Genomic DNA, 27,372 nt, shown 5'->3' with positions numbered 1-27,372 from the left:
GCTCGCATCAAACAGGCCAAGGAACCAAGGCGGCGGAAAAAGAGGGAGGAGGTGGGAACGCGGAATCTGGGGCATGGCCTCACCCCGTTCAGCTCCCGCAAATCCACTGTGGGGAGTCTGGGGTGGGGCCCGGCCGCGCAAAGCCCACTTTCCCGCCCCGAAGGCCGGGGGCCCGAGACGGGAGCTCAACCCGACTCGGAACCGCCTCGTCCTTGACATAGAAGGAGCATAACGAGGATGCGGCCCCTGTAGTCGAGGCCGGCGGACACGGTCAGACATATATAAAGCGCGCAGAGCCCCCCGAGTTCCTGCAGCATTTGATGATGGTCGCGACATTGTCCCGTTGATCATTCAGCCCGAACACGTCCGCCCGCCACCCTGGACCGCATCCCATCCTACCGCCATGTCGCGCACAATCAGCCAAACATCTACCGTCGATGTCCGCAATGGCATCGTTGAGCATGTATCTCTTCGGTCCATGAGCCGCGGTCCTGGGGGTATGTCTGCCGACCCACCTCAGTCTCGCAAGCTCTCCAGCGCCCAGACTGCGACGATCATGGCCTGCCTTTGCGCGTGCGTCTTCGTGTCCGCCCTGGACGTCACAATTATCACCACCGCTCTGCCATCCATCGCCGGCCACTTCGCCTCCACCTCGGGCTACACCTGGGTCGGCACCGGCTTCATCCTTGCCCACACCGCAAGCACGCCCACCTGGGGCGGCTTGTCAGACATCTGGGGCCGCCGGCCGGTAATCCTCGCTGCCTGTGCCGTGTTCTTCGCAGGCAGCCTTGTATGCGCCGTGGTCGATTCTGGCCTCGGGCCCTTTGTCGCGGGCAGGGCTGTCCAGGGTCTTGGCGCTGCGGGCCTCACGACCATGGTCAATGTTTGCATCGCGGACATGTTCCCGCCCAGGGACCGTGGCTTGTACTACGGCCTCACTTCTGTTGTCTGGGCCATTGCTAGTGGCGTGGGGCCGGTGATGGGAGGAGTGTTCACGAGCAGACTAACGTGAGTTGGTGCGATTTCATGGTGATGGGACATCCGCTGACTGGAGCCTGGCAGCTGGAGATGGTGTTTCTGGATCAATCGCAAGTTCTGCATCAGATAAGCTCTCATGACCCAGACTGACTTTCCATCGCAGTACCGATAACTGGTGCGGTGTTTCTCCTCCTCTTATTTACTCTCAAGCTGTCTTCTCCGAGAACTCCACTGCGAGCGGGCCTCGCGGCTATCGACTGGACGGGCAGTCTCCTGGTTGTGGGAGGCTCACTGATGCTCCTGCTCGGCCTGTATCTCGGCGGCGTGTACGAACCGTGGCACTCGGCCACTGTGGTGTGCCTGATCGTACTCGGCTTCCTCACGGGCGGTCTCTTTGTGCTCAACGAGTGGAAGCTCGCCGTGTATCCCGTCATGCCCGTCCATCTCTTCCGCACGGCGTCTTCGGCAGCGGCTTACGGGCTTTGCTTCTTCCATTCGTTTGTATTCCTCGGCGTGGCATACTACTTGCCCATGTACTTCCAGTCGGTCCTTCTGGCCGGCCCACTAACATCCGGCGTGTACCTGCTGCCGTTTATACTGTCGTCTAGTCTCTCGGCGGCCTTGACGGGCGTGTTCATCCAAAAGACTGGGAAGTACATGCCCGCCGTATACTGCGGCACGGTTGCCATGACGCTCGGCGTCGGCCTGCTCATCGATGTAGGTTTGGACAAGAATTGGGTTCGGCTCGTGACCTTTCAGATCGTTGGCGGCGTTGGTGCGGGCATGAACTTTGAGGGCCCGCTGCTCGCCGTCCAAGCAGTTGTGCCATCCCGTGACGTGGCCGCCGCCACGACCACCATGGGATTCACGAGGACCATCTCGACAGCCATATCCGTCGTAATCGGCGGCGTCGTTTTCCAGAACGAGATGAACGCTAAGAGGGCGATACTAGTGGGAAAACTGGGCGATGAACTTGCGGCGCGGTTCGATGGGGCGAGCGCGTCCGCAAATGTTGAGTTGGTCAGGGCGCTACCGCCGATGCAGCGACTCGCTGCAAGGACGGCGTACTATGAGTCAATGAGGTCGATGTGGATCATGGTGAGCTGCCGTCCGGTAGTGAACATGCCTCTCTCTTAAAAATGCTAACGGGCCGCAGTACACTGTAGTGTCTGCCGTGGCCATGCTCACGGGTCTTCTCATCCGAGGTCACCACTTACGCAAAGAGCAGCAGGAACCGGCTCTGGGACTCAACGTTGAACGCGAGGCTGCGAGGCAAGCCGCACGATGAGCTAGGGACACAATCATGTTGCGCATGGCCGTACGTCAGTAATAATATGCAGCACGAGTTGCCCCTCTGTAGCAACCGCTAGACAGGGCGCTGAACTGTTGTTTCTTGCCTGGCATCTGCCCCACATCTCGTCAGCTGGCGCTCGAGTCTGACCGGGTGCCTGGGACGGGGGCCAGCGAGTGCTATCCCGCCTCGCGCTTTCACGACCCCGAATCTTTGAGTGACAATTCCACACGGCAATTCAACACACTGCTGCGCTCTATCCTGGCAGGCGTAGCGAAGCAGTGCCGCAAGCCATGCGTCTGCGAACGATATCTTGGATAACGGCAGCACCTCGACTTGAGCATTCGTGGGCGGGTCATTGGATCGCTGCCCATGAAGGTTCCCTCTCTCGGGCTCGTCTTGGCCGACGACGGCAGCGACGAGGACGCCGCGACTGACCCTGCCGCCGAGCCGCTTCTTGCTCACACCGGCATGGGATCTTCATCCGAAACGACCCGCGCCGACACCTGCTCTGGCTCAGATGCCGACGCGGCGCGCCTCGTCCTCAAGAAAATTGACCGAACGATCATCCCGCTGCTCTTCGTCACGTACATGCTCAACTTCATGGACAAGGTGGTTCTGTCCAGCGCCGCCGTCTTTGGCCTTCGCGAAGACAATGTAAGCACCGTTTTTATGCTGTACCGCATTTCAGGTCCATGGCCAGAGGCTCATCACCAGGATCGCACAGCACCTTCAAGGTCAGCAGTACAGCTGGGTCGGCAGCTCCTTCTACTTTGGCTACCTCATGTGGACGTATCCCACCAGCGTCCTCATCGCGCGCCTCCCCACGGCCAAGTATCTAGCAGCCAATACGCTCCTTTGGGGCACAGTGGTCGGTCTCACCGCCGCTTGCAGCAGCTTTGGCGGCCTCGTGGCTCTTCGCTTCCTGCTGGGCGTCGCCGAAGCCACCATCAGCCCAGCCTTCATGTACCTCACATCAACTTGGTACACGCGTGACGAGATTCCCAGTCGCGTAGGGATCTGGTTCGCGGGCAATGCAATCGGCGGCATCGTTTCCAGCCTTCTCGCGTTTGCCGTTGGCCACGTCGGCGGTGACATCAGACCCTGGCGTTGGATGTACATCATCCTTGGAATCACGACACTGCTTTGGGCCGTGCCCATGTTCATTCTGCTTCCAGACACCATCTCCAAGGCGCGGTTCCTCACTCCAAGGGAGAGACGGCTGGCGGCCAGGCGTGTCGTTGTAGCGGGCATGGGCACTTCCGAGAACGCTCGCTGGCAGCTGAATCAAGTCATCGAGTGCCTCATCGACCCCAAGACGTGGCTCATATTCCCAATAACCTTGCTCACCCAGATCCCCAACGGCAGTACACAGAACTTCTCCAACATTGTCATACAGTCTTTCGGCTTTACTAACCTTCAGTCGACACTGATCAATCTCCCGTACTCCCTCATCAGTGCCACGGCAATATACGGCACTGGATATCTGGCAGGGCGCTTCCGCACCCTCAACTGCTTACTCGTCATCGTTGCTGTTATCCCCTGCGTGATTGGTGCCGCCGTCATCTTCTGCCGCGACCGGGTTCCGCACGGCGTCCAGCTTTTTGCCTACTTTCTCCTATCAACCGGACCGGCATCCTTGCCGCTAGTTATGGCTATGGTTTCGTCCAACTATCGTGGCGTTACCAAGAAGATGACCATCACGGCCATGCTTTTCGTTGCCTACTGCGCTGGTAACATTGCCGGGCCTCTGCTGTTTCGCAAGGAAGAAGACCCCACATACGCGACGGCCTTCGGCGCCATCATGGTCTGCTACTCGCTCGTGGTCATCCTAACATTTGTGCTGAGATCCTACCTCCAAAGGCTTAACGCGAAGAGAGCAAGGGATGAGGGATTCGAGGGCAGCGCCGGGGTAGCCGGCATCCTTGCGGACGGGACGGTGCCAATGGCTGTCGACGGAAAAGGTGTTGCACAGGCGGTGACCGAAGCCCAACTTCGGCCCGAGGACTACCAAGACGTCACTGATTGGAGCATGAGAGGGTTCAGATATCGCTTGTAGTAGGGGCCCTCGGCCTGCCAGAGAAACAGGACAACGTGAGTGGATGGCTTCCTTGCTGAGCCGCCTCGATTTCATTCGGCGGGCCGCACAGCTCCTGCAGCCGTGCAACAAAAAAGTCCGGTTATACGAAACAGAGAACCCTGTGGAAGCATTTGGCACATCTAAAATGGCGCCCAGCTGTCGCCAGATGTCGGCAGCTGGCGGCAAGGCGGAGAAGGGCAGATGACTAATACGTGAAAGGCCACCGCCCGCCCCACATCTTCTCGGATGATTCTTGTTCCATCTGCGGCACACCTCAGAAACTTGACCAAGGCCACAACGCCACACACGCCTGTTCAACAGGTGCACACTTTGCATTCGCGACATCACAACAGCGACGCGCCCGTCGCTTCCCATCTCGAAGATCCTGCCTATCGACATACGGAGTGCGTCAGTTTCGCACGAGCGAAAATTTCCGCCACGATGTCGTGGAGAAACCAGGGCATCACCGGCTCCAACAACATCCCGTTGGGCAAGACGCGCCGCTTCGGCGGAGAGCCCGAGCTGGATGGCCCTGACCGCGACCTGAAGCGCGGCCGCGATCCTGAGCCTCGCCTCGATGATGGACCGCGCCGTCGCAAGAAGCGTAATCGTTGGGGCGATGCTTCCGAGAACAAGGCTGCTGGTCTCATGGGGCTGCCTACAGCCATCAAGGCGAACATGACGAGCGAGCAGCTGGAGGCGTACACGCTCCACTTGCGTATCGAAGAGATCAGCCAGAAGCTTCGCATCGACGACGTCGTCCCGGCAGACGGTGATCGGTATAGTTCCATCCCCCGTCGCGTCCTCTGCTACTCGTCCGCTGACAAGGTCTCCAGATCGCCGTCTCCTCCTCCGCAGTACGATAACCACGGCCGCCGAGTTAACACCCGCGAATACCGATACCGCAAGAGACTCGAGGACGAACGCCACAAACTTGTCGAGCGCGCCATGAAGACCATTCCCAACTACCACCCGCCTCAGGATTATCGCCGACCGACCAAGACGCAGGAGAAGGTCTACGTGCCAGTTAATGACTACCCGGAGATTAACTTCAGTATGATTGCTAACCCCGTCGATTTCTTTTGTTCCTTATTCCTTTCCGTTGCGTCTGCCATAACCACCGTTACTCTAACCCCTCCCGCCCCCTCTTGTTTCTCACACCGTCGTTTGATCGGGTGGGCAGTCGCATGATCAGGGCCGGTCCGTCCGACCTCGTCTGTGGTCACGCCACTTGCTCAGGCTGCTGAACGCTGCTCAACCGCCGCCATGCCCCGTAACAGAATACTTCAGATACTAACACTCAGATTCAAGTCGGCTTACTCATCGGTCCGCGCGGCAACACCCTGAAGAAGATGGAGGCAGAATCCGGCGCCAAGATCGCCATCCGCGGCAAGGGCTCGGTCAAAGAAGGCAAGGGACGATCCGATGCCGCCCACTCCAGCAACCAGGAGGAAGACCTCCACTGCCTCATCATGGCGGATACTGAGGATAAGATCAACAAGGCCAAGCAGCTGATTCACAATGTTATCGAAACGGTACGTCTTGGTGGTCCGTGGAATGACCATATGCTAACTAGTCTTAAGGCCGCGTCAGTTCCAGAGGGTCAGAACGACCTCAAGCGAAACCAGCTCCGTGAACTTGCTGCGCTCAACGGCACCCTTCGAGACGACGAAAACCAGGCCTGCCAGAACTGCGGTAAGATTGGTCATAGGAAGTATGACTGCCCCGAGAGGCAGAACTTCACTGCTAGCGTCATCTGCCGAGTGTGCGGCAACGCGGGGCATTTTGCTAGGGACTGTCCCGATCGTCAGCGCGGCAGCGGTTGGCGCAACGATGTGGGCAATGGCCGTCCCGCTGGAAGGATTGGTGGCGGCGACGCTGTCGACCGGGAGATGGAGGTAAGTCCGCAATTTCGTCTTTTCATCATCGCGCCGTTAAACCGTGGCAATGGCTAACTTTGCTGAAGCAACTTATGCAAGAGCTCGGTGGCGGCCCCAGCGCCGCTCCAGCCCAGATCGAGGCTGGACCCGGTGGTGGCCACGAGAACGGAGATGTCAAACCTTGGCAGCGCTCGCAGGGCGGTGGCGGTGCTGCCCCTTGGCGTCCCCGCAACCAAGATTCGCGCGACGGTCCTTCGAGTGGTTCTGGCGGCGGCGGTGCCGCACCTTGGGCCCGGGACAGAAACCGCGGTCACGAGGCTCAGTCGGACAGCTACTATGGCCAGGGCTACGGCTCTGCTCCAGGAGCAAGTGCACCAGGAGGCGCTGCGCCTTGGCACCAGCCTCCTCCCCCGCCCCCAGGCGCGCCTGGCGGCTACTCGGGCTATGGCGGATATGGTGGTGCCTATGGTAGCGCCCCTGGTATGAACGGTGCAGGACCTGGTGCTCCTGGCATGGGCGCTCCCCCAGGGCCGCCTCCCGGCCTCCCAGCAGCACCCCCCAGCCTCGGAAGTGTCAACAACCTCATCAACCAATATTCGAACGCACCGCCTCCTCCCCCAGGCGGCGTGCCTCCGCCTCCACCTCCATCTGGCGAGGCGCCTCCTCCGCCTCCACCCAGCAACCAGCCGCCCCCTCCTCCCCCTGGCGCTTAGTGTGAACCTGAGGTACCACGGTCTCCTACAACTAACCGCTGACACGGTGAATGGAAGTGGTTGTGGCATTTTACTCACCGTAAATGTGCAGGGCAGTTTGGATCTCGGCCGCTCATATGGTCTGTCTGCGGGACAGAAGGAGAGAGAGGGCGGTGGCGTCTTTCTCGATTATCTTGAGACCACGACCGATGGGCGAACGTACACGGCTCGTTTCTCGGTCTGGCCGACGGACGACGTTCAGCCCATCTACGTATTGCGACCTCGGATGCGGAGCATGGACTAATCGCGCAGGGTCTGGTTTATTACTGACAAATTATTCGTGAACCGAGCGTGGGAGCAGGAAATTTCTAGTACTGCACTTACCGGCAGCAGCCTGTACCGCCCGCGAGGTTCGGAGTTTGTGGAAATGTTGCTTTGCTTTTGACACAGTCCGTAGATAGCTGCAGACGGTAGGAAATTGTACTAGTACGAGCGGGAAGCCGACCTCATCATGGTGTCAGTCGTGACATGTAGGCGGCGCTGTATCAGATAGGTATGTCGTGCCGTGCTAAGTCCGTGGGCGACATCAAAAGCGGACATGGGGGCTACTTAATAACTTATGCACTGCGTGTTGCGCAGCCACCTCCAGGGCTGCCTCATATGAACTGATGGGCGACGCGATGGTTCGCTATGGCCTGTGGAACGTTTTTCTTTAGCCGCTCGCGCGCGTGGCTGCCGACAAGCTGCATGAACGGCGGAACATGTCAGCTGGGAGCCAGTCTCATCAGCGAGCAGGTCCCACAGCCGACCCGCATTCCGTCACTGACCTCCTCCCCAGCTTCTCCACCTTGATCACAGCTCCCTCGCGAGCTTCTCTCCACCATCCTCCCAAGTCTTTGGCGCGCCGCTACGCAGGTGTCAAGCAAAACCCCCACCCCCCCAGGTCTCTCAAGCTGCTCTGCAGTCCTTTCGAGGAGTGTCACGCAGCATGAATTGCTGAATCTGCCGCCGCACAGTTAGATCGTCACCGCCAAGTTTGCGCCGCCTCTTGCGCGTGCGTACGGTGCCACGAATTGCCGGTCAGCGTCGCTGCATATCCTTTGTTGGCCACTCACTCCCCCACCATGGCAGTTCGAAATCCGTTCGCGTTTCGGCCTGGTCCGGTTACGTTCTGGACCACTGTCGTCTACCTCGCCGTGATCATTCCTCTTCTCTATGTCCACGAGACGGTCCCTCCTGCGCCCAGTGACACAACACTTGAACGAGGTCTAAACCTCACCGAAGCTTGGTCTGACCTGCAGACCATCACGAAAACATATCATCCGTACAATAGCCACGAGAACGACCACGTTCGCGACTTCATCATCGCCCGCTCGAAAAGCGTCCTGGAGCGCAATGGGCTGGACTACGCGGTGGATACATCGGGCGGGGTCACATGGAGATATGGGTTCGTGCACTTGCATCCGCGGGACGCTGGAGAGTACACCAGCTTACGAATAGCAGTCTTGAATCTGCCGCAGAAAGGGACGTTGGCAAGGCGACGGAGCGCGCAGGCAAACCGCCCGGTGCTACCATCTTCGACGACCGCGTTTCCAACGTGACGTATACATATGGGGGCAGATTCTCGGTGGTCGGCCAGTACTTCGAAGGGAATAATGTATACGTCTACATCCATGGCAAGGAGGACCCCGAGGGCGATTGGTGGCTCACCGAGGAGGGCATCAAGGCATCGCGCCACTCTGGCGGTGTTCTTGTCAACTGCCATTTCGACTCGTACGTCGCGTGCAGCGCATGTGATATACCCGCTGATTGCTTCCCAGGGTCTCCACGGGCTACGGAGCTACCGACGATGGCATGTCCTGTGTGACGTTGCTGCAGCTCTTGAGTTACTTTAGCGCCGAGGGTCGCCAGCCGAAGAATGGCATCGTGCTGCTCTTCAACAACGCCGAGGAGGACGGGCTCCTTGGCGCCAACGCCTTTGGCTACAGCCCGTTGCTCAGTTTCTGCCACACCTTTGTCAACCTTGAAGGAGCTGGCGCGGGTGGACGCGCCATGCTATTTCGCACTACCGATCTTCAAGTGGCAAGGGCCTACGGCCAAAGCCCGCATCCATTTGGCTCTGTCGTCGCCGCAAACGCTTTTGAGCGAGGCGTTATCAAGAGCGGGACTGATTACCAGGTGTTTGCCGGCATTTTCGGCCAGCGCGGCCTCGATATTGCATTCTACGAGCCACGGGCACGCTACCACACAGAGGAAGACGACGCTCGACACACGTCCGTACGTAGCGTTTGGCACATGCTCTCGGCGGCCCTGGCATCCACAAAGGTTCTGTCTGAGACGACAAGCACCGAATTCAACGGCCCTCGCTCTGATGGAAGAAAGGATCTTGCCCAGAACGGCAGGCCTACTGCTGGCGTGTGGTTTGACTTTTTCGGCGACGCCTGGGCCGCATTCCCGCTTAGAGGGCTGTTTGCGTGGTCTCTGACGCTTCTTGTCGCCACACCTCTGGTGCTCCTGGTCGTGACCTACATCCTGATACGAAACGACAAGTACTACTTCTTCGCGAGGGATCTCAAGACGGACTCCGAGACTGGCGATGGCACGGTCTCGCTCGGCGGCTGGAGGGGCTTCTTCCGCTTTCCTCTCGCCTTAGTCTTCGCCACTGGCCTGACAGTCGGCTCAGTATATTTGGTCGCCAAGTTCAACCCACTGATAATCGCCAGCAGCGGTTATGCGGTGTAAGGTACCCCCGACAACCTTAGGCGGAAGTGCTTTGCTAACCTGCTCCAGCTGGGCAATGACAATGTCGCTGTTCTACTTTGCGTTTTGGTTGATCATGCGAGGGTCCAGCTTCGTGCGGCCCAGCGCGCTCCACCGTGGCTTCGTTCTCATCTGGCTATTCGTCTTGACCTGGGCCATCCAGGTCATTGCGGCTGTAGCGGAGGATCGCATGGGCATCGGCGCCCTCTACTTCGCGGCCTTCCTTCATACAGCAGTATTCTCATGCCTTCTGATATCTCTGTTGGAGCAACTAGCGCTGCCTGGAAAGCAAGAATTTGCTCAACAACTGCAAGATGCTGAACGAGACCATACCGCGCAAAGTGCCACCCATAGCGCGGATGAGACGATTCGCGATCAGCAGCCAGAAGATGGAGACGACGGTGCCAACGCAACGGAGACGACACCTCTAAGGGCTGGGGAACAAGGTTATGGCTCTAACACGACGACGACGACATTCGCCAGCACCTACCGTAGGCCCGTAACGGCGGAACCAGTCGCACCGTCCGTGCCCAGCCATCCGCCTTACGAATCTGAGCAGTCATGGTCAGGCCGTCTCCCAGCATGGACGTGGTTCCTGCAGCTACTTCTTCTCGCCCCGGTACATGTCATCATCCTCGGAAATCTCGGTCTCGTCCAGACGACGGCAATGCAAATGACGGGACCTGACGGGAGTAGTCTGCTGACCCCTCTCATGGGGATTGGCATCCTGAGTATCCTGCTGGTGATTCCCCTCTCGCCGTTTATACATCGTGTCACCCACCAAATCCCCCTTTTCCTACTCTTGGTCTTCACCGGTACTCTCATCTACAACATGGTTGCGTTCCCATTCTCGACGAACAATCGCTTCAAGCTTCGATTCCAGCAGACCGTGGATCTGGACAACGGATCCAACACGGTATCGCTTATTGGATTGGAAGAGTTTGTCCGCCCTGTCATTGCGTCTTTGCCAGCGGCCTCGGGGAAAGAAGTCAACTGCCAAAGGTCAGTTGCCGAGAACCTCATGGAGTGTAAGTACGATGCGTCGTCTCTGCCGCCGAATCCCGCAGACGGCAAGGAGTTGGACAAACTCGTGTCCGCGTCTGTCACCAAATCCGCGGACGGGTTGTCCGCTAGCCTCCACATCGAGGCCCTGAACACGCGGCTGTGTTATGTGGACCTGTCCGAGCCCATCTTTGGCTTTTCAGTTGAGGGCGGCGGGTCCGGAGACGAACGCTTCGGTCAGATGCCTAAAGACGGACTCAAGAGTCTGCAGCTTTGGCGGCGGACGTGGCAAGGCACGTGGAATGTGACATTGCAGCTGGGCAGCAGCGGTCACTCCGTGGACGTGCCGGCCCAAAGGCCCGTCGATGAAGGCGGCATGTCCAGAAACGAGGGCGGGGAACTCAAGCTGCGCGAGAAGCCGTTAGAGGTGACTGTCAAGTGTGCCTGGGACGACGCCAACCGGGTGACCAACATCCCTGCGCTGCACGAACTGAAGCAGTACATGCCGAACTGGGCCACTGTAACCAAGAGGACCATGGGTCTTGTGCTGGTCAAGAAGACCTACCAGGTGCCGGCGTGAGCGTTGCGGGTTCATTTTAGCGACGAAGGCGTACAGCAGTGCGCCTTTCACGCGTCGGTCCGACGACCTTCAAATGAGCGTGTAGCCTGAATGCCCCTACGAGAACCTGTGGAGGAACGTGTCGATTGGACTGTACGCGCCGTTCTGGCGTTGACGAACAGTGATGTAACGAGTAGAACCATGGCTAGCATCGTGTAACAGCATCCATATTATCCAAGTCATTGAAGAAATTTCCGATGATGTCCACGCAACTCACGTCTACACTCGTCAGCAGCTCATCACTGGCCAGGAATGGTTGCGCATTGCGATCACGTCAGTGCAGTTTCGCAGGGCTGACGGATCAGGTGAACGGTGGCCACAGCGGCGGATGCGCGGTCACAATTGACGGCAGGGTCAATCATGTTGCTCGACACGTATACGTGTAGAGAACGACAGGACAATGGCATTTACATCGCTCGTGGCTGGAGGGGGGATAGAGCTGTGCCGCCGTGGACCGTCGGTCGCTGCCTGGCTTGTACTTTGTAGCAGTGGTGCGTCCTGCAACTAACCCACACCCATGTCGTTCCTCCAGCCCTCATAAACCTCGTCTCAGCTGCGGCCTGGCCGTAGCCATCCACCGACATGCTCTGTAGTCGCGCATTTTCCCGACATCATGGCCTCCTTGCGCGAGGAGCTGAGCGATTTGTTCCAGGGCTGGCCCCCGCTGTGGGCTCGATGCCGTCGTCAGGGCCTCGTCCGTTCCCTGCCCGACCTCGCCTTGAGCGTCGGCCTGACCATTGCCATGTTCTCCTTCTTCATCTTGCTCGAGGTGTGGGACTTCAGTAGGCTCGCATGGTCTTTCATCAACCCGCGGTCGCCGCGCCATCGGGAGCGCCGCGAGCGCAATTACGAGCGGCAAGCCTTGAGCAAGCTCTTCCTCGCTGCGCCAGATCACAGCGTGTCCCTCTTCGCGCCGGCCACGGAGGACGAGCGCCCCGGCAAGCACCGTACGAGCTTGAAGCCGTGTCTCCTGTTCGACCGCGTGCCCATCGAGGTGCGCCGTCACATACTGCTGCTCGCCTTTGGCGACCGAACGCTGCATATGGACCTCAGATTTCGGAAGCGTCTCAACCTGGTCCTTGAGAAGCCGTATGAGGGCTGGGATGTGCACGCGCGCATCCTCGACTATTTGACACCTGTCGACGCTCAGCTGCTCGCGAGCGAGAGCAGCCGATGGCGCTGGTTCGGCTGCGTCTGCCACCGGTTCCCGCCCGAAGGGCCGAGGCACCTCTCGCTCGGCAGGCGGTGCAACAATCCATGGAACCACTTCCGTGAGCCTGACATTGACCGCTGCCTGGACGGTGCCGGTGAGTGCAACAAATGGCCAGACAAGTGGCCCGGCAAGTGCCAGATCGGCGTGTTGGGATGGCTGCTGGCCTGTCGACAGGCGTAAGTTGTACCAGAAATCGGGGATCGTCGCGCATGTGCTGGAGGCTGATATTTGGCATCGCAGGTACGCTGAAGGAGTCGAGGTACTCTACAAGACGAATACCATCCACATAAGCTCACCTGTTCTTCTCCGCTGCATCCAGGACTTGATCCCGCGGCAACGACTCGCAGACATGACGTCCCTGGAGCTCGTGTGGAAGCCAAAGCAGCTCCCGTTACGCTTAGGTTTCACCGGGCGCAAAGGGTCTCCGCCCTTCGAGGCTCCGCTCTTCCCTTCGATGCGGCATCTCCGAATCAGCTTCTACAGGCTGGTGTATGGAGAAATTGACGAGGCGACGGGCCTGCAGTGGCCGTACGAGAGCCAGGACGAACTTTCACGCGCGCTACACGAGCGACTATTCCCGGAGATTGACAGCGTCCTGGAGAGAATCGCCCCTCCGAGCGCAGAGGTGGTGGTTTCATGCTCCAAGTGGGAGTGGTACGAGGTGGTTGACCTGCACCTCCTGGAGAAGCAGGGCCCGGCCAAGACGCAGCTCCAGAGGGCCGAGATTGAAGGGCTGAAATGCTGGAGGGAGACGCCGAGGAGGACGAGCGCCGCGGAAGCAGAACACTCTCAGCAGCCACCAGTTCAAAGGGATGGATATTGGATTCATATGTGCTTTGAGGACGTCCACCTCGACTCAGGCCGTGAGTAGGGAGCCGCACTTGAGCACCGGTCTTTACTAATGGGAGATTTAGTGGAGTACGACTGGCATCGACATCGCTTATATGGGCTACGGGAGGGCCAGACTTACCGATATCCCTATTATGCTTCCTAAGCTCTACGTGGTCCATGTGGCCGGATTATGGAGAGAGCTTGCAGGCACACCTAGATGGCAGTGCCTCACCCGTGGCAAGGAGGTGGCGTGGTTTTGGATCGCGACTTGCAAAAATAAATCGGGATATGCTCCTACAAAGTCCTACGCCTTGGAACCGAGGCACATCATGTGTTCTGCTCGGCGTGTTTTTTACGACGCGTTGAAGTGAACGGACGGAAGCAAGCAGTCTTGCAGGATGACAGTAACGTTTCATGACCGCAACAGCGGTGATGGACTCGATTGAGATCGGATGAAGCCGCAAGCATGCTTCTGTATGGCTGATTGTTTGAGTTTGATCCTGCCCGTGTAGAAATGTCCTGCTCCCACGTAAGGAGTCGACCGGGCGTACGACACTTCAATCGGTGGTGGCTCTTCGGGGCCGGCCAGCTGGCCGACATGTGCCATCGCGGCGGCCCCACACCAGTAACACCACCCATCTGGCCATCACGCGCATCGACGTCAATTCCTCTTTTCGCGTCACGCAGCCAGCGCCCGGTTGGCAACCACGGTACCGCGAGCGCGCAATGATATCCTCAATATGGCATCCCTCGGGGCTCCGCTCCCCCGGCCGCCGCGCCCTCATCTACTTCATCTGCGGCAACCCGGGCCTCGTCGGGTACTACGCCGACTTTCTCGGCGCCCTGCACGGCATGCTCGACGCGGCGGCCGGCTCGCGCACCGCGTACGACATCTACGGGAGGAATCTACTCGGCTTCAGTGACGACGAGCATGAGCCGTTTGCCGCGCCCGGGCCCGGGGGACCGCAGCCGTGGGATCTGGATGGGCAGATTGAGGCCATGTATGATGATGTGGCCGCGCGGAGCCGAGGTCGCGATCTCGACGCTGCCGAATGCCCTCCACCGCCGGGTCCGACAGACAATGCCCGAGGCCGCCGACGTCCGTACGACTTTGTCATCCTCGCCGGGCACTCCATCGGCTCGTACATTGCCCTCGAGGTGTTTCACCGCCACGCGCAGACCCCGTCTCGGGCGCCGGAGCTCCGCCTGCGCCACGGCTTCCTGCTCTTCCCGACCATCGTGTCCATCGGCCTCTCCCCAAGCGGGCGGCGGGCGCAGACACTGCGCGGCGTGCCCGGCCTGGCCTCCTGGGCGCCACGAATCGCCATGCTCGCGCACGCGCCCTGGACAGCCGGCGCGCTGCGCTGGGTCATCGAGCGGCTCATGGGCTTCTCCGCGCATGCGGCCGCCGTGACGGCCGAGTGGCTCAAGAGCCGCGACGGTATCCGGCAGGCGCTGCATCTTGGTTTGTCGGAACTGGACGGCGTGCGTGAAGACGTATGGGGGGAGGAGCTGTGGGAGGTGTCCAGAGAGAATACCGAGGGTCTGGACGGGACAGCGGCATCCGAGATGACGCCCAAGTTCTTCCTATTCTACGGTAAGGGGGACCACTGGGTTGCCGACCACGTGCGCGACGAGTTCATTGAGCGGAGGAGGCAGCATGGCGAGAGGGGCGGTGCAACCAGCATCGCGGTGGACGAGGGCGGTTTACCGCATGCATTCTGCACGACCGAGCGTAAGTCAACAACTCAGTACTCTGCTCGACCTGGATAATTCAGTTTTATAACGACCGTGGGCTGACTCTGGAGCCGAGCAGATAACAGCTGGGTCGTGGCTAAGAGGGTGTGCCACTGGGTGGACGAGATTGAACGCGGCCTGAAGGTATAGTTCGCGGGAGTCAAGTGGCACCGTTGTATCAGACGTGGGCATTCGCCGTTAGACATGAACATATACGATGTTGTTGGTGTGACACAGACAGGAATACCGGACGATTTATAGACCTGATTCTGCCCAGTCAGTCCAGTAGTCTGGCGAGAAGCTTGACATCATTCTGCGGCCTCAAGCCAATACGTCAAGCACTCTGGCGACAAACGGCAGCATGCATCCTGTACTTCTGCAAGCACCTGCACTGCAACGCATCAAGATCGTACCCGTGTAATCGCGTTGGAGAGGTGCGTTGCCTTCCAAGGTATCGAAATGACGATCTGCTTCGCCGTTGGGCCGCGCGGCCGTTGTCCAATCGAGGCAAGGCCAAGAGCGCCAGGAGACAAGTCACTCGAGGCACATGCCTGGGGAAAAGAAGAAGAGAAAGAAAATAGCCTAACATCGTCGCGAGCACGGATCCACGGGACCGCGTCGGCATCAGTTCATTGTTCGCGGCCGGCCGGGTGGCGGGCGGAGTTCGGCCGACCGACAGGCCGCACACACCTGGCCCGGGGCCGGTCCACGGAGCTGTGCTCCAGGCAGGCCCGCTCTTCCACGGATCAGCCCGCGGCACCATCGCCCGGGACGGTGGCGCCTGTCACGCTGCAACCGGCTTGTTTTGCGTTTGACCTTATCGCAGCGGGCCGAGACGGCGTCCCCCGCTGGGCCTGGTGGACAAGTTACACGCCGAGCCGGTGGCACCGGGCGCCCCGATGAGCGCTGCGCCGCGGCCAGCCGAGCCGCAACGCCCAGGCAGGAACAGTACTGTATTCGTGCAGTACAGTGCTACTCCGTAGGTATGTGAGTTTGTACTGCAATACATGGCTGTATGTAGAGTTCGGTACATGTGCGGCACCGGAGGAAGCGAACGTGTATCGTCGCGGCAAGTGCGCCTATGCTGTCGCGCTTTGCCCGAGACACTCATCGACCAGCGCCCGCACGGGGCAAGCAGTTGTCGCCGTCGCCGCCGTCGTCGTCATCGCCGCTGTGCTGGCCAGGCTGACCATGTCGCACGGTACAGGAGCAGTGGTGCTCTTTGGCCCACGAGCCGCAACTCGCTCTGGGATACACGCGGGCCGTCTCATGCAGCCACGGCCTGCAAGGCGCAAAGGCTAACGGCTCAGACCAAGGCAGCATCAAGGTCAAAGTCCCGGCGTTGACGCGGCCAAGTGCGCATGGCGGCGCTTGCTTGGGACTAGTCGAGGCCATTCCCGCCGCGTCGTCGTGCTGCCGGGCAGCGATGCGACCTGGACGGGCCGCCCGGCATCTCGAGCGGGTGTTCTGACCAACTCGCGGCGCGACATCGTCAATCCAGTTTGCTGCATTTATCTCACACTGTTTATGCACTCTGTGGTGCTTTTGGGGGGAGGCAGAGCGAGCCACAGTGGACGTAAGGGCAGCGATGCCTGAAAATATCGACTTATGGAGTCCACCACAGCACGGAACAGGCTGTAAATCATTCCGGCCGGGAACCAAGCTGGTCTGCTTTCTGACACTCTCAGCGTCGCAGACAATCCCACAGCTGCAACGCACTGTTCGCCAACCGCACGATCCACGGCCCGCCCGTCATGCTGCCAACACGAGCTGAGGAAACGTTATACGCCGCCGCGCAAGCAAGCACCTGCATGGCCATGTTCCAACTTTACCAAGCCACATCCATGTGGGTGTGTGTGCACTTCGTACTCTGTCCTTCCTCGGTAGGTCGTCGACCAACGCGGCCACTCTCGTCCAGCTGCCCACCACCTCCATGTCCTCGTCAACGCAAGGGACAGTCCCCGTCTCCCCGTACGAGGCACACCCTCCGCATCAGTGCCAACCGCCAGCCCATCTTGTCCCCCGGCGTACTACTGGAAACTCATCGTGCGCTCACGTACGTATCAACGAGGGCGTCAGCCCACCCTCACGCCGGGGCGTCTGCTTGCTCGTCCGAATGGGTGAGCGTGGTGCATGTAGTGACCATTTTTGTAGCCATGTACTTGCGGATCACTTTGCAAGTTGCCGCACCCCTTCCCTGCCTGACCAACAACACGGGACGGCGGAGCCGGAGGAAACGCAGTCATCCTCATCACAGGATGGCACCCCTAGAGTTGGGGTAACCCTCAGGCTTGAACGCGAGGCGTGCAAAGAGCGATAACTTGATACTGTAGGGCAGCAATTGTCGGTCGCGTAAGCCTGCTGAAGTGGACTGACTCCTGGACGGCCATGCAGTCATACATCTTGAACGCACATGGCCCGTTGGCTGGGGCAACAGACTTTGCCTGTTCCTTGGCCTCCTGTGAAGTACCGTACTTATTAGGCACAAGCTTCGCGGTGTGCGGTATGTACGAGAAAGGACTACCCAGTGCCACGGCGCTCCCGTCCTAGACTCGATATAGATGGCCCGTTCCAACAACACGCGATGCCCATGGTCGCCGCCGGCCCTACCCCGGTGACGAAACCATCGACACCTAACCGCCTAGCGTGGAGGTCAGTTGCGGACCAAAGAGCGTGCCACATGATGGTCGGCTGCTTCCACTTCCTGGGGTGCCTTTGGCAGCTAAATTCGTCCCGGGCGCGGGCGTGAGTCGTCAGCGTCTCAATTGGCTGGCTGGCTAACTGGATTGAATTAATCAATAGTGCTTCTCGCCCCAGGCATGCGAGTCCCTCACGGCCGGTTGCTACGCGAAACCTGGAAGCTTCTGCGCCCGATGCATCGGTGGCCGCAGGCGCCCAATGGCCGAGGCGCAAGGTTTGGAGGCTTGATGTAGAGAAAGCCAATGTGTGCAAGTAGATGCCGGCGAAGCGGGTATCTTCTCCGAGTTGTGGCTGAACTAGCAACCACGAGCGGCGTCGGCGCCGACGGAAAAAGGCAAAGAAGCGCGAGCGACTTCCGTCAGCCCAGTGGCGTCTTGCGATGGTACCTGTGCCACCAGATTGCGAACAAGTCCGTTGGTGGTTTGTCGACGTGCTACGGGAGGCTTGTGCCCTCATGTCACCGGCTGCTCCAGGGCTGATACAACTCACAGGGCAGCAGAGCGCAGCGAGCCGTGTTGAATTGTCAGGATGAAATTATCATTAGCCAGTTCACTGGTTGTTGGTTCTCTTCGAGTACAATGCGTCCTCTGGTGACGCGAGTTTCTGACCCGATCCATCTTGTAAACACACACGCGTATTGCCGCCGTCTCACGACGCCGGGGACGAGAACTTCATCGGTGACCAGGATGCCACGCCCCTTGGCGCCGCAAGTCGCCTCCCTGAGGCTTCCGTGCACGAATCCGTGCTCGTCACGCCGACGGAGGTGTAGCGGCCTGCCTCACAGCGACGGGCTAGGCACTTTACAGAGCAAGGGCACCGAGAGCCAGCATGGCGAGACCGCCAACGGGGGCGAAGCCAGCGGCACCGGCGGTGACAGGCGTGGAGGTGCTGGGGCTGGTGCCGTTGGTCGTGCTGGGGCTGGTGGGCACCAGGGTGGTGGCAGGAGCAGAGCCGGTGGCCGAAGCGCTGCCGGTCTCGGTGGGAGCAGACGAGGCAGGGGCAGAAGAGGTCGCGGCGGACGAGGCCGGGGCGGACGAGGCCGGAGCCGAGGTGGTGGCGGCGGCAGACGAAGCCGGGGCGGACGAGCCGCTGCCGGCGTTCTTGCAGAGGGCCTGCGCGGCGGGGAGGACCTTGTCTGCAAGTCAAGCGTGTTAGCAGTGTTGCTGGCAACGGATGTTCAGGGCGAAAGACATACTCAGCGCAACGTCGGGGCCGCACGCCCCAAGAACGCAGCCGGTGGCGTCGCCCTGGATCTTCTCGACGTCCTTGCAAATGCAGGGGACGTCGTCGGTGGTGCACGAGGTGAGCTTCTTGATGGAGTCGTCGAGGCATTTCTTGGCGCACGAGGGGATATCGGCGAGGGTCTGGGCACTGGCCAGGGCCGCGAAGGCGACGAGGGCGGCAGAGGTGAACTTCATTATGGAGGTTGTGAAGAGAGGGGTGTGTGTGTGTGTGTGCTTGTATTTGGACAACGAGTGTGCTTTGACTGTGAGCGAATGGATGAGGAAGAGAGGAGAAGGCGGAAGGTTCAACGAGCGATTGTAGACGGGCCTTCGGCTTTATGTAGGTCGACGATGGCGGCAGCAGGAGCCCGCCATGCCGCCCGCCGATGGGGACTCTTGGGAGACTTCAGTTCGATCCGTTACTCTCTGTACCCGGTTCCACGCAACCTTGCAGGTAAGTCTCAGCTTTGGGCCCGCCGAGCCTCTCCACACGCCCCCGCGAAGGCGATGGACGAGTGCGGATGTACCTTTGCAGGTCCACTGTTCTCGTTGCTCCCGGGGAGTTGCCAAGGTGGTGACCACCGTCGCCCGTGGCTGTCCACCCCCCCAAGCCCCCCAAGCCCCCGTCGTTGTCGTCGTCGTCGTCGCCGGGTTGTCGGGTGGGGGAGGTGGGCGGAGACCGGGGTGAGCGATGGGGCGATGGAGAAAGGGGGGGGGGGGGGGGCGTGCGGCGTGGGAGGCCGGGGGTGAGCATGGATGGGAGGCGATGGACCGACCCATCAAGAAGGCGAACCGACCTGCGATGCTCCATCGTCTCTCGACAGGACGCAGCATGCCCGAGAACCGGCGTTACGTACCTAGCAACTAGCGAGACTGGATCCAGGTCAGGCAAGCTGATGTGCCCGACGCGGTGACCAATCCTGGCCGAAGAGCCCCCGTTGAGAGCAGCCTACGAAGCACAGTACCTTGGCTTCGATTGCCATGGCCTCATCGCGTTGTAGCTGGCTGGTACTGTCCCTGCTGCTGGCTGCCCGCTGCTGGCCGCGGTCGTGGGGAGGCGGAGGCTGTTGCTGTGGCGGTCCCAGGTTGCCGTCAGAGACTCTCAGGACTCTCCCTGCTAATCATGGATCATTGTCCCCCGGCTGCGAGGGACCATACCGCATTCGCCCTGCAAGCCCGAGCGGCCGAGACGAGGATCGACAGCGCAGCTGGATGCTCGCTCCAGAAAGGCGAGAAGGGCGTGCCGTCGATCGGGCTTGAGCAGGTTTGTGTGTTGTCGTCGACGATAAACGCTGCCACTTGCGCCGGAAACGGGCGACTGGGGCGCGGACCCGCGTTGCTGCTGTGATGTCGTCTCCTCTTGTCTGCCGCCGCGGCCATTGTCAGTTGCCCGTGGCCAATCCATCGCGAGTCAAGCCTTGAGACGACGCCTGTCCGCCACAAGTCTGACGTACATGCAGTATGCGTAGACGGGATCGTGAGCAGTCTGACAAAGCCCTGCCATGTGCTACGAGATTGCACCAGGAGCGCTCAGCAGCACAAGCTTTTCAGGCTTGCCATGGGCCCCTGCAGCTGCAGCACAAGTGCAGTATGGCGGTGGCACTTGGGCGACTTTCCGACCAGCGCCGAAAATAGCGTGGGCAGCATCTCATCTCACACACGGGAACGGTCTTGGTCTGTCTCTGCCACAACAGATCCGTATGCAAGGCCGCCGTTGAGCACTGGGGGACATCTCATCTGACGTGTGCTGCTGCTGCTGCTGAGACAGCTGCGCTTCTGCCGGCGACTTATTACTCGCGCGTGCGTCCAAGCCGTGCGTGCATGACCGTGTCAACCCTGTCTGCCAGGTCGGGGAAGCGCGGAGGTGGAGGCGCCATCGCGGGCGCGCTGGCGACGGATGGATGGGAGACGGGAGGGATGATGGCCTCTCCTGTGGCTCCAGCGTCCGCCGTGGATAACAAACAACAACCCACTGTAGAAGGTCGAGCGAGCTTCATCGTTCGGCGGCGATCGAGCCAAGCATTCGTGGGGCCCACTGGCGACCGAATTCACGCCGCCTGTTCATCTTTCGTACGATGCAAAGTTGGCGGGCAGATATGGCGAGCATGATGGCACTCCGATACACTGCTCATCCGCGCTACCTTCGGCCCTTGGTGACCGCAGGATCTTGCGGGAGCATCCACCAAAGCCCAGCGCAGAGTCAAGAGCCCCGGCCCCAGGCAACCAGGGCCACGAACCGCCAAGCCTGTCATGAAGTTGCCATAGCGTCAGCTCGCCAGGGGGGGCTGGCCTGGAAACGAGCACAAGCGCGCATCTGACCGGCGCCGCAATGCCGCATGCACGGATGGCTGGCAATTGCTGAGCCGGGTTTTCCTGGCACCTGGTCGTCGTCGGCAGACGCAGATTAGCCGAACGCGGCAGCCAGAAGCCAGTCTAGAGATGCAGGCGACGATCCCCATCGCGGTACCGCTGGACAGGTCCTCAGGCGGCGGCAACTCCATTTGCCGCGCCGCATCGCCCTCGACACGCACCCAGCCCTTGCTAGCCACATGTCGCCCGCTGGAGGTGGCTGCCAACAGGCAGGCGACAGCCTGGGAGCGAACCACTACGTACCTAGCACCAGCAGCCGCTAGGTTGTTTACCTCCGTCGGCTCACGCGGCAACCAGCCTCGCCACGCCCACGCCCACGCCCGAGACTGCCCGGCAATTGAGAGCGGCTGCCGACGCGGCCAGGTCTCGGAGCTCCAGCGCCTGCTTTGGCCTGCTTGCTTGCCCAGGCTTGGCCGGCGGCTCTGGGCCTTCTGGGCAGATGCCCCACCGGGCCTCGGACTGGCGGCGTCATCTTCCCCAGGCTATTGACACTTTTGGATAATTGTCCGCGATTTGCCTCTCCATCCTGCGCCCTTGGTGGGCGCTGGAGCCACCAGACGGACGGGCATGCTCTGTGGGAGGGACCGTGATGCCCGCACGCCCCGCCACACGCCCCAGCCCGGATCTGGCGCTGCATGCCCGTACGAGCACGTTCAAAGTTTTGCAGTCCTGATGGTACAGTATTATGTACTGTACTCTCACATGGAAGGGGCTGCTGAAAATTCTCCGGACACTGCGAACCTACCTGTTCCTTCCCTCATCCGGCCCATCTCCAGTTTTGTCTACTTGGTAGTCGGTCCAATCCCCCCCCCCCCTACTGGCAGGATTGCAGGCATGGCAGAGTCACAGGCCAACGGCCCCAGCCAGCCCAGTGCCCTGCGACCCCCAATCAGGCACGCCAGGCGACCGCTCGTCGCTCCGTGCCTGGAGATTGCAACGCAAGTCGAGCGTCCTGGCTGGCGGACGAGGCGGGATGCAGGTGATGATGAGCGACAGAGGCGGCGCCCGTGGCGGCAATGAGATTGATCGGACGCACAGGGGGTTCGCGACTTCCAATGGTCTGATTACCGCCTGCGCCGGCCACAGCGCGCAAAGACCCAATGTCGCTCGGTCTTGTCGTGGTGGTTGCGGCAGTCGTCTTCGCCGGGAGACCACCACTTCCTGCCAGCTAATTGATGCCTGTTCGGTCATCCGGGGCCGAGGGGGGAAAAAACCTGGAGTCACGATGGGGGCAGACGGGCGGAAGCACCCTTTCCCAGCTCCTCCATGCTCCGCTGGGTCCTCCCCGCAATCCCCCGTCGCAGACCTCGGCCGCTGTGATTCCCCTTTCCCATCGGCCCATTGAAATGACCCGACCCCCCTTTTTCGCCGAACTCGAGCATCTGACTAGGTACCAAGCGCCGTGCGTACATCCATGGCAATCCATGGACGCCTACGAGCATCTCCGGGCATGGTCATGCGATACCACAGAGAGGTTGCACGAGAGAGATGTTGTGTCGCGGCTCGTCAAATATTGGATGCGTCCACCGGCGTCGGTTGGTGCCAGCTCGCCAGCCCCTGTCAGCCGCCCCCTTGCAAGAGTGCGACGCTGGCTGATCTCGGCTGCCAGCCAGCCGCCCTCTCCCGCCTGCCTCTGTGAGCTTGGCGAAAATGCTTGATCGCCGCAACCCTGCGCCAGATCACAGAAGCGTGGCAGAAGCTCCGGAATGCCAGGCTGCTGCAGCCCCTCCTTGTCAACAGGAGTTTCCCGGCGCTTTCGCTAGCTAGGCACATGTGCGCCACTCGTGTCCGTCTTTGTTGCTGTGCATCGCCACCCCAGGGGCCGCGTCGGGTTAGCATCAGTGGCGCCCGCCTGACTGGTCATAGTTGCAGTCACGACAGGCCATTGGCAAAGGCGATGACGTTGCGAGTGCGGGCTGCGCGGCGTGATGCCACCCAAATCCGGCCATCTGCTCGTCCGTATGTTAATAGTTAGTACGTAGCAAGGCAGAGTGGATATTTTTCCCCATGCGACAAAACGGAGCTGGCCAGGCTCCAGCTCGCCGGCCACGAGTCTGGGAAGCTGGGCTTGAACTGATCTGCAGCTGTTTCGAGTTGGTGGATGTAGGCATGTAGGGTACGTTACCTAGATGAGGTCACGGCAGGGCTCACGGTCGAATGTCTTTACTACCCGTCTCGGGGCTGCCGTATTCCAAGACAATCCTCGACACCCTTCGCCGCGGTCTATTTTTGGCAACGGACAACCACGCTCTGCAGATTGTGAATCGGCCTTTTGTCCACATTAGCAGAGAGAATTGCTCAATTCTGCCGTGGAGGGCTTTATGGCAGCAAGCCAGCCTGGTACCAGGTCAATGGCACAGCAAACGGCCGCCAGTGCAGAGCCGCAGGCGCTGTTCGACGGCGCGTGACAGTGTTTTTCCGTCCCAACGCCGCACGTACGATGTGTTTGTAGAGCCCGAACGAACTTCGTTGATGCTCGGGTCCGATTTCCTGTTGACCATGCACACATCTTACGCCGGGTTCGATCACCGCAGCCCCCATGTCACGGGGAAACGATTCTTTGTTGATAGCCAGCATGCCTTGACACTATATGGCCTGCCGGGAGCGAACTCAGTGATGCGGAGCCATGATTTTGAGGCAACGCAGCCGAGCCCGTGTGCAGGCTTGTCATCCCAACTCGCGAGTGCTGTTATCCATGGCTCGAGCTGGAACCACTCGCGACCTGTGAATCAGAGCGCCAGAATGGCATATAAGGACCTGCCGCACCCGTCGGATATGAATGACAGCACAACCGTTTCCGTGCAAGAAGCAGCCATGAAGTTCCTCAAGTGCCTCGCGGCCGTCGCCAGCCTGTCTCTCGTGGTAAGAACGAGCCTGGGACTACTTATGCCACAGAGAGGATCGCATCGGGCTAACATTTCCATGTCCCGTCAGACCCTCGCCCTTGTCGCCCCTCGTGCCGGATATCAGGTTGCGAATCTGTCTGCAGAGTACCAGATCACTCCTGGCGGCCCGTCCGTGGTTCTCGACGGCACTGTCCAGGAAGCTCGCGCTCAGCTCCTCAGGCTCAACCCCAACTGGGATTCGGATTTTCGCCGCGCGCGGGAGCTGGGCTCATCGGCCCTCACGAAGAGGAACATGTGGGACGGCGCCGACGTCTCCTGCGAAAACAGATGGGGTGCAGTCCGACCCGATGCCATCAAGGACGGCATCAAGTATCTGCGCGGGGTGGAGGGCAAACCCTCCATGGGTCCCGGCCCAGGTGTGTGCGCGAGAGTGAGCTGCGATGTCGCCGCCGGAATTTGGTGGTGCAACGATGTAAGTTTCTCTCTCGAGTTACCTACAACTGCAGGATGGATCGCTGACAGCAACGACAACGATACAGAATCGGGATCCCAAGATACTGGACAGCTTCGCGGACATCGCGGACGGAGCTGCGCGCGCCCAGGAAGTCTGCGCCGACAAGGACGAGAGGGATGAAGATCTGGTCAACTGGTGGGCGGGCCAGGCGTTTCATCGAACCAACTGGAACGTCATTGTCGCGAGATGCTAGGATTGCGAATCGAGGCAATCGCGAGCGCCGGCTGATGGACACGGCGACATTTCGATTCTGAATGGGGCCTGGTAATCGTAGCTGGCACGCGACTGTTCCGTGACGCAGTCAGACAAAAACATTGTCCCTACATTTCACCCGGTACCCGTGAATATGCATGAAGTCCAGCAACAGTCCTCCTTCAGCAGTACAACTATGCAGTGCAAACAGGGGATACCTATGTACACATAGGGTGGCCACAGCAAGCGCCGAAGCTATAGACGCTGCTGATGCGTTCCCGTCCATCGGCCACTCCTATAACGCTAGCAGCATGGGTCGATGCAGCACAGGTTCGGACGCCTGGCAACCTAGCACTGCACAGGTTGTGAGCGAGCCGCGAGTGCCGTGCCGCCCAGGCCCCCTGCTACTTTGCCTATGTACCTGACTAGTAACTTGGCACCTGGAAATAGCAATACCGCCCAGTAGGCGAGCAAATAGCCCTTCGGAAAGCTCCGTTGCTCAAGGGGAGCTGCGCATCCTCCGCTCATAACCTCGGGGTGGCACGATGGACTGAAGGCCGCTGAGGTCTGCAACAAAGTGCGCTGTATGTAGGTAATGCTTCTGACCGTGCGGCCGCCAACGTAACCGTAACCGGCTGCGCACTTCCAACCCGGCATGCCGCTCACAAGCCCCTTTCTCGCCGCCACTAGTGGCAATGCCTCCAGTCGCGAAAACGACCGTCTGACGCACAAGTGCGCCTCTGGAAACGCGGAGCAACTGGGAGACAGCAATGCCTCCCGTAGGTTCGATGCCTCATATCCTTGGAGCGGCGATTGACATTGGCAGGCCACCAAAATCGAGACCAGCTGAGACTTCAGACGGAGTTCATCTTCTGTCTCCGGGGGCGCTGGAAACCAGGTCAGAAGGAACAACAGGAAGTGTAGCGGCCACTGCTCGACCGAATGCCGGCTGGAAACGACTTACGCGTCACAAACGAGCGCTCCAACGATGAAGCCATACATGGTCGCATCCACTTCGGTAGATTCTGATCCGCCCAGAATCCAAAAAAGGCCATCTCCGCCAACTGATTGCCTCGCCTTGCTGAGGAGGGCGTTGACGGCCTCCCATGCTTCCTCTTGGAACGTGAGCACCTCCTCGCCACTCAGGCGTCCGGCGCCCGGGCCGTGTAGCCCGACCGTAACCCGTCGACGTGCCAGCCATCCGACAAGCAGCTGCAGTGGCCACGGCACCTCGCCGAGGACATTCGATCGCATCGTCGTGTAGTTATCGCACCATTTTCTCCCTGACACCGTAAAAGTACACCCTATCCTCCATCATGGACCTCACGGCGAGGTCGTGCGCCCACTGCACGGGAGCCAAGGTTGCGTTGACGTCGCGAAGGTCGCCGTTGCTGATGAGGGCGCGGATGATGAGGGCGGTATCGCCAAGAATTTCTTTCGAGTCGCCGTGATGGATCTCGACGTAGGGGATCTTGCCCTTGGGCGCGGACGGAGGTGAGCCGCCACCGGGCGTGTATCGGAGGCCGTCAAAGCGAAGCCTGGCCTCCAGCTTAGTGACAAAGGGCGACCAGGCGTACGCATTTGTGGGTGGCGAGCCGCGAAACACGGTAATGCTATGACCCTGAAAGTCTTGGCGCTGCTTTGACACTTTGGTCGAGGTATTGCCGCTGGCTCTGCGCTGCGCCGGAAACAATTGGAGACGTGGGCGATCGGGCTGTCTTGTAGACAAGCCTGAGGTCGGCGGCGAGGCCGAGGCGCGAAAGGATTCGCGACCCAGCGCCCCTCCCGCGTGAGGAACACGAAGCACTTTGGCTGGCGGCATTCACGATGCCTATCGCCTCGGCGAGAAGATGGAGCAAAATTTCGCTGTCGAGACCGGGTGCTGCCCACCTGATACACAGCAACCCCAATATGAGTTCCTCGTACCTCGCGCCCCGGCGACGATCCGACCAGATTCAGTTGCCTGCCGTCGCCGCTCATGATACTAATGACAGTCGCGTCGGCAAATGATGACAAGGTGGCAGGGGAATTTACGCCGCCCATTGCCAGATTGAGATTGACCGATTGCATCATTCGCCGTCGTCCGGGGCTCCCTTCTGCTCATCGAGCATTTGCGGCAGCAGTGCTGGCCCAATGTGGGTTTTCTCCCTTCCCTTTCTCTACGAAATCTGGAGACGCATATCCGCGTCGAGGGTGATGGTCGACCCAAGGGACGGAGAAAACTTCTCCATCGGCCCCATTGAGAAACCCATGCATTAGTGACAGCCATCTCCGGCGAGTCGGCCCTTTTCAGGCGTCTCCAAGTCGCACACCGAGCAGGTGAAGCTGGCGATGCTGGTTACGGCCTTGACCGGACCACAGTCACCCCACGGCAGAAGTAGCTTCAGCCAAAGGTGGGGCAGAGAAGCAATCTCATCCATATGCGAAGCCAGCCCACCTCACTC

The 27,372-nt window shown here is 60.1% G+C and overlaps 8 protein-coding genes across 8 annotated transcripts; 6 read left to right on the top strand and 2 right to left on the bottom strand.

The window, feature by feature from the left end:
* Positions 1–403: 403 nt before the first annotated feature.
* On the top strand, positions 404–4,328 carry PLICBS_005182 (uncharacterized protein; the record flags this gene model as incomplete). Its single annotated transcript, XM_065600669.1, has 5 exons — positions 404–1,008; positions 1,063–1,073; positions 1,142–2,076; positions 2,597–2,926; positions 2,961–4,328. The coding sequence occupies 5 exons, from the start codon at positions 404–406 to the stop codon at positions 4,326–4,328; spliced, it is 3,249 nt and encodes a 1,082-aa protein (XP_065456741.1).
* A 462-nt stretch (positions 4,329–4,790) lies between these two features.
* PLICBS_005181 (branchpoint-bridging protein) lies at positions 4,791–6,942 on the top strand (the record flags this gene model as incomplete). Its single annotated transcript, XM_018318827.2, has 4 exons — positions 4,791–5,403; positions 5,661–5,884; positions 5,933–6,247; positions 6,316–6,942. 4 exons carry the CDS (start codon positions 4,791–4,793, stop codon positions 6,940–6,942), a joined length of 1,779 nt encoding a protein of 592 aa, XP_018181301.2.
* Positions 6,943–8,045: 1,103 nt separating this feature from the next.
* On the top strand, positions 8,046–11,263 carry PLICBS_005180 (uncharacterized protein; the record flags this gene model as incomplete). Its single annotated transcript, XM_018318826.2, has 4 exons — positions 8,046–8,368; positions 8,425–8,694; positions 8,742–9,659; positions 9,712–11,263. The coding sequence occupies 4 exons, from the start codon at positions 8,046–8,048 to the stop codon at positions 11,261–11,263; spliced, it is 3,063 nt and encodes a 1,020-aa protein (XP_018181300.2).
* A 652-nt stretch (positions 11,264–11,915) lies between these two features.
* PLICBS_005179 (uncharacterized protein) lies at positions 11,916–13,386 on the top strand (the record flags this gene model as incomplete). Its single annotated transcript, XM_018318825.2, has 2 exons — positions 11,916–12,691; positions 12,756–13,386. 2 exons carry the CDS (start codon positions 11,916–11,918, stop codon positions 13,384–13,386), a joined length of 1,407 nt encoding a protein of 468 aa, XP_018181299.2.
* A 686-nt stretch (positions 13,387–14,072) lies between these two features.
* Positions 14,073–15,233, top strand: PLICBS_005178 (uncharacterized protein; the record flags this gene model as incomplete). The annotated part of the gene is made up of 2 exons (XM_018318824.2): positions 14,073–15,081; positions 15,163–15,233. 2 exons carry the CDS (start codon positions 14,073–14,075, stop codon positions 15,231–15,233), a joined length of 1,080 nt encoding a protein of 359 aa, XP_018181298.2.
* A 3,350-nt stretch (positions 15,234–18,583) lies between these two features.
* Positions 18,584–19,201, bottom strand: PLICBS_005177 (uncharacterized protein; the record flags this gene model as incomplete). Its single annotated transcript, XM_018318823.2, has 2 exons — positions 18,584–18,918; positions 18,979–19,201. The coding sequence occupies 2 exons, from the start codon at positions 19,199–19,201 to the stop codon at positions 18,584–18,586; spliced, it is 558 nt and encodes a 185-aa protein (XP_018181297.2).
* A 4,950-nt stretch (positions 19,202–24,151) lies between these two features.
* On the top strand, positions 24,152–24,929 carry PLICBS_005176 (uncharacterized protein; the record flags this gene model as incomplete). The annotated part of the gene is made up of 3 exons (XM_065600668.1): positions 24,152–24,238; positions 24,311–24,694; positions 24,762–24,929. The coding sequence occupies 3 exons, from the start codon at positions 24,152–24,154 to the stop codon at positions 24,927–24,929; spliced, it is 639 nt and encodes a 212-aa protein (XP_065456740.1).
* Positions 24,930–26,192: 1,263 nt separating this feature from the next.
* Positions 26,193–26,971, bottom strand: PLICBS_005175 (uncharacterized protein; the record flags this gene model as incomplete). The annotated part of the gene is made up of 2 exons (XM_065600667.1): positions 26,193–26,606; positions 26,963–26,971. The coding sequence occupies 2 exons, from the start codon at positions 26,969–26,971 to the stop codon at positions 26,193–26,195; spliced, it is 423 nt and encodes a 140-aa protein (XP_065456739.1).
* Between the last annotated feature and the right edge of the window lie 401 nt (positions 26,972–27,372).

This window comes from Purpureocillium lilacinum (genome assembly GCF_023168085.1).
Source record: "Purpureocillium lilacinum CBS 284.36 DNA, scaffold_4, whole genome shotgun sequence".
NCBI classification, from domain to species: Eukaryota; Fungi; Ascomycota; class Sordariomycetes; order Hypocreales; family Ophiocordycipitaceae; genus Purpureocillium; species Purpureocillium lilacinum.
This window is presented reverse-complemented; position numbering and strand designations above follow the sequence as displayed.